Here is a 6,230-nt window from a genome sequence, read left to right on the forward strand (position 1 = left end):
AATGTACAAATGTGCTTGACACAATGGATGGATGTATGGATTGTGATAAGAATTGTACGAGCCCCCAATAAAATGATTTTTAAAAATAAAGTAAATGTCTTTAGTTCTAATAGAATGTTCTAGGTATTGAAGTAATTCAGCTATTAAGATTCAAATTTTATCTAATTTTGAAGGCTTCGTTTCTGTTACAGATTATTATATTGATAATAGGTAGAAATATGCTTAGATTAAAGGGTTTTCTGAAATTATTGATATCTGCCATTGTGGTTTTTTTGTGGGAGAGAAATTTTTCTATAAATATGAAGTAGAACTTTGATTTTTGGTAGGGGGCATATAATCTTTGTATCTCATTCAATTGAAATGTGATTTTCCTCAATTGTGCTCAATAATAGATGATTTCTAATAAAGTTATGACTGATATTATTTTCCTATAAATATGTTTGGTCATTTTTTTTCTTTTACTTCAGGTAATATGTATATATAAATTGATTATTATTAAAAACCACCCATACTGGTTATTTTTGTTTCTCTCACATTCTTTTAGAAGGCATTAGGGTAGCATAGTCAGTTACTATTTCTGATTTTTTTTTTTGGTGTGTGCATATTTGCCTTTTAAAGGAATTATTAAGATGTAATATAGTTTTTGTTTTGTTTTGTTTTTCTGTATTCCCTTGGCAGACAGTAGAAAAGGAAATGGCAGTCCCTAGTCATGTGTGCATTCGCCGCTGGACTACCAAGCATGTTGCTGTTTGGCTGAAAGATGAAGGCTTTTTCGAATATGTGGACGTCTTATGCAACAAGCATCGACTTGATGGAATCACATTGTTAACATTGACTGAATATGATCTCCGGTCTCCTCCTCTGGAAATCAAAGTCTTAGGGGACATTAAAAGGCTAATGCTCTCAGTTCGCAAATTGCAGAAAATACATATTGATGTTTTAGAAGAGATGGGGTACAACACTGACAGTCCCATGGGTTCCATGACCACTTTTGTCAGCGCTCTTCAGAGTTCAGACTGGCTTTGTAATGGTGATCCTTCACATGACTCTGATGGACCCATCCCTGACTTGAATTCTGATCAATATCAGTACATGAATGGTAAAAGCAAACATTCTGTTCGAAGACTGGACCCAGAGTACTGGAAGACCATATTGAGTTGTATATATGTTTTCATAGTATTTGGATTTACATCCTTCATTATGGTTATAGTCCATGAACGAGTTCCAGACATGCAAACCTATCCACCACTTCCAGATATATTCTTAGACAGGTAAGTATTGTTCCTGATTAATATGTTTGTAGAAAGTTGCTGTAAAAGTGTTAATAATATATTTATGATAAAACTATGTTGTTCATTATTGTTATTGATTTATATCCCCCCCCCATTTGCTTTAACTGGTGGTATATAAAGATATGCTTTCAAATAGCCTTCCTCAATTAAATTAGGCCTTAAGCCTAGGTGAACAGGAAAGACCACCACTTATTTTATTTTTCAATAGGTATTGCTACTTAGACACTGCTGATATTTAAATATCACTGGTATGTTTGTTTATTTTCTTTAAATAATGAAAAACGTCCTTTTCAGAAAATATGATGAGATTTACTGTGTAATCAAATTAATTAGAATTATCACAATATAAACTTACTTAACTATTTAAAAAAATTATGCAGGGAATCCAGGGCGGATGAGCCCTACAGGACCAGTGGTGTGAATGGCGAAACAGGGAGGGTGAAGGGAGAATGGGTAGGAAGGAGGGAACCGATTGCAAGGAACTATATGTGACCTCCTCCCTGGGGGACAGACAACCGAAAGGTGGGTGAAGGGAGACGTCGGACAGGGTAAGATATAACAAAATACCAGTTTATAAACTATCAAGGGCTCATGAGGGAGGGGGAAGCGGGGAGGTAGGGGAAAAATGAGAACCTAATGTCGGGGGTTTAAGTGGAGAGAAAATGTTTTGAGAATGATGTACAAATGCGCTTTACACAATTGATGTGTGTGTGGATTGCGATAACAGTTGTATGAGCCCCTAATAAAATGTTTAAAAAAGAAAACCCCCCCCAAAATTAAATATTGAATATCTATAAAACTAGTACATAATATATAAAAATTACAGCAGAACAAATATGCAGGGCTATTACTTTTTATATTTATGGTTTTTTTTCTCCTTGAAAATTTATAGCACTTGGTTATTTTTAAAAATCATTTTATTGGGGGTTCTTACAGGTATAACAATTCATAAACAATTGTATTGAACAAACTTGTACATATGTTGCCATAGTCATTTTCAAAACTTTATTTTTCTACTTGAGCCCTTTTTATCAGCTCCTCTTTCCCTTCCCCTCCTCTTCCACCCTCGTGAACCCTTGATAAATTATATTGTCATTATTACTATTATTTCATATCTTACACTGTCCGTTGTATCCCTTCACCCACATTTTTGTTTTTCATCCCAAGGGGTGGGGGTGGGGGCTGGGTTATACATCCATCGTTGCTATCAGTTTCTCTCTCCCCCTGTCCTTATGATATCGCTACTCTTATTACTGTTTCTGAGGGGTTCATCTGTCCTGGGTTCCATGTGTTGAAAGCGTTTATTTGTACCAATGTGCCTACTCTGGTCTAACAGGATTTGTGAGGTAGATAGTGGACAGGCGGGAGCATTAAAGAACCAGAAGAGTGTTGTGTGTTTTATTGGTGCTTTACTCCACCTTTTCTGAATCGTCCCTTCCATGTGACCCATCTTTGAGGAGATACCCAATTGTCTACAGATGTGCTTTGGGTCTCCAGTCTGACCCCTCTCCTTCACATCAATGTAATTGCTTTTTTCTGATCTTCTGACACCTAAGCCTGTCAACACCTCCGTGATCACACATGCTGGTATGCTTCTTCCATGTGGATTTTGTTGCTTCCCTGCTAGATGGTTGCTTGTTTAACTTTGCAAGTCTTTAAGACCCCAGGCGCTATATCTTTTAATAGCCAGGCATCATCAGCATTCTTCACCACATTTGCTTATGCACCCATTTTTGTCTTCAGCAATCGTGTCTGGAAGGTGATTATCACACAGTGCCAGGATATTAGAACAAAGTGTTCTTGTGTTGAGGGAAGACTAAGTAGAGGCCCAAAGCCTATCTGCTAGTACTTGTTTATTTTTAGTTTTATAAATAAAATAAATATTCTGAAAGTGTTGATGAAAGTTTTTGTAAATATTCTGAAAGTGTTTAATAGCATGTACCTTTAAACTTAAATTAATTAAAATTTCCAGAATAACATGGCAGAATGGCATACTCCTCATGTTTATTCTCCTCATGTTTATTTCCCTCTTAATTCTTCACTAAAACTTTAGGAAAGAAGTTTGTTTGTTTATTTGTTTTAATAATGTAACCTCTCAGGATGAGGCAGATAAAAGAGAAATAGCACATTTGGAAGTTTGAAAACAGATGAATGGGTAACAAAAAAAATCCAAACCAAACATACTAGTATCAAGTTGGTTTTGACTCATAACAACCCTTTTTAGTACAAAATAAAACTCCTTTAGGCTTCTGAGATTATACTCTTTACGGGAGCAGGCTGCCTCATGTTTCTCTTGTGGGGAGTTGTTGGTAGGTTTGAATTCCCGGCCTTGTGAATAACAGCCCAATATTCAACCCACTATGCCACCAAGGTGCCTTGAGTGATAATTAGAAGACCTAAAATGACCTAATTATAAAACAGCAACAAAAATAGAGAACAAAGTGTATTTATATTGCTGATTCCTCAAAGTTATGCATAGTGGGGTGTGTGTGTGTAAGTGTAGTGCTGTTGCTGAGAAAGTGTATCGCTGCAGTGGTGATATAGTAAAGAGATTTGAACAAAAGCTATATAAGAAGTTGTTAGGTCCTTTGTATCCTCACTTATTGTATACCACTTCCCAACTACAAAAGACCTTATGAAAGTGAAGAAGAAAACTTCTGGGTGTCTGGGGATAATGTACTGTAGGCAAAGGTACATCAGGTGCAAAATTCTGGATTGAGTTACTGAGTTGTGAGCTTGGCAAGTGAGAAATGGGGAAAGCATCTGGAGAAAAGGTCAGAGGCCAGACTGTGTAGGAATTGTAGGGATGTTAGCTTTCATTCTGAATAAAAAGGGAAGTAATTGGAAATATACTCACTCCTTACTTACCAACATGGTTGGGTTCCAAGGACCAGGTTGTTGTGTGGAAATTGAAAATGTGACCAAATATGACCAAATGTTCCTGAGACTCCAGGAATCCTTTCAGGGACAGCCCTGTTCTGCAGTGCACCCAATGTGTCTCTTCCCTGTGACTTCCTTGTGTCATTTGAAACAACAGAGCTGATCAGGTTACATTCACAGCCCTCAGGAGATTCACCCGACCCTGAGGGCTGTGCTCTCCATCAAACATCCAGACTGCTAAACTTAGCCGGGGTGACCCCCAGCATGCAAAGAAAGGATGGGTCTCATGATCTGTTGTGAAGTGATGGCTACGTGTCTACCCTATGCACTTCTCAAAGGCTAAAGGCCAAATTTTTGGTAAGAACTTGGAGCATTCATTCAGAATATCCATTTTTCTTCTTTCTGTCCTCTCAAGTTTATTCATATTCAAGACTGGGAAAAGAATAGGATTTGGAGGGATCAAAACTTGCGCCTCAGCAGAGGGACAGTGTGAAGTATAGGAGAAAGAGAAATCAAGGATGATTCCAAGACTTTTAATCTGAATGTATGAAAGGATAAAGTTGCCATTTATAGAGATGAGAAGGCTGCAAGGAGGTCTCTTTAAGGGTTTGGTTTTGGATGTGTTGAGTTTGTTTTACGTATTTGAAATAAGAGATGAAAATATGAACTGGAGTTCAGAGAGACCGGGGATGGAATTTGAGAGTTGTCGCCATAAATTAGGTCTCCTAAGGATTGAGTCTCAGAGCACTCTTAACTAATTTAGCAATGAGAGACAAAGGGGGGAAACAGCAAAGAAGATGACTGAGAAGGACAGAGCAGAGACAAAGTTATATACTGGAAGTAAAAATGTAAAAGCCTTTTAAAAAGGTAGGAATAATAACTGTTATGCTCAGAGGTCAAGTAAGATGAGACAACCTTTAGATTTAGCAACAGGTTGCTTATCATAACCAGATGAGTTAATAAATGTAAAAGCCTGATTATAACAGGTTCATTAAAGAATATGCGGTTTACTGCAAATTACTGGAAGGTATGTCTTCACCAATATAAGATGACTTTCATTTAAAGTTGTAACATCTGTAATAATTAGTAGTATTGAAAATAATCTAAATATTCATCTAGGAATAGTTGATTTTACTATGGTATATCTACATAGTGGATTTACATTTATTTAACCATAAAAAATAATGAGGATGATTTTTATGAACTGATATGAACTCATTTTCAGGAAAACCAGCAATTATTATCTTGAACATCCAGATCATGGTTTCTAAATACTTTCCTCCCTAAAGAAACCAGACCAAGCTCCTTGGAGAAATTGTTGGTGCTAATTCTAGGTCAAGGAAAGTAAAAAATTAGTCTGAGACAAACCTTGTGCCAGAAAGAAAGGAAGTACACAATCTCAATGAAAATATTGAAAGAACATTAAAAACAAACAAACAAAACTTCCATGGAGTTGATTCTGACGCATAGCAAACCTATTGTGGGTTTCTGATACTGCAAAAGTTTATGGGAGCAGATAGCTTCGTCTTTCTCTTGAGGAGCAACTAGTAGGTTTGAACTGCTGACCGTTTTTTCATTAAATCATTTTATTGGGGGTTTGTACAACTCTTATCACAATCCATACATACATCCATTGTGTCAGGCACATTTGTACATTTGTTGCCATCATCCTCAGAACATTTGCTTTCTGCTTGAGCCCTTGGTATCAGCTCCTCATTTTCTCCCTCCTCCCCATCTCTTCCTCCCTCCCTCATGAACCCTTGATAATTTATAAATTATTATTATTTTGTCATATCTTACACTCTCCTACGTCTCTCTTCACCCACTCTCACCACTGGTCCTGAAGGGATCATCTGTCCTGGATTCCCTGTGTTTCCAGTTCCTAACTGTACCAGTGTACGTCCTCTGGTCTAGCCAGATTTGTAAGGTAGAACTGGGATCATGATAGTGGGGAGGGGAGGAAACATTTAGGAACTAGAGGAAACTTGTATGTTTCATCATTACCACACTGCACCCTGACTGGCTCATCTCCCCACAACCCTTCTGTAAGGGGATGTC

At 37.3% G+C, this 6,230-nt stretch overlaps 1 protein-coding gene across 1 annotated transcript in view; it reads left to right on the forward strand.

Moving 5' to 3' along the window:
* Positions 1 to 6,230, forward strand: part of SAMD8 (sterile alpha motif domain containing 8) — a 92,872-nt gene that overhangs the window by 54,221 nt on the left and 32,421 nt on the right. Inside the window, exon 2 of the mRNA XM_004701191.4 lies at positions 679 to 1,271. Coding sequence (XP_004701248.1) covers positions 694 to 1,271 — 578 coding nt within the window. The 5' untranslated portion in view covers positions 679 to 693. The remainder of the gene's footprint in view (positions 1 to 678; positions 1,272 to 6,230) is intronic.

The sequence above is a fragment of the Echinops telfairi genome, unplaced genomic scaffold (assembly GCF_000313985.2).
Source record: "Echinops telfairi isolate 266 unplaced genomic scaffold, ASM31398v2 ScPeMD7_70;HRSCAF=299, whole genome shotgun sequence".
Taxonomy (NCBI): Eukaryota; Metazoa; Chordata; class Mammalia; order Afrosoricida; family Tenrecidae; genus Echinops; species Echinops telfairi.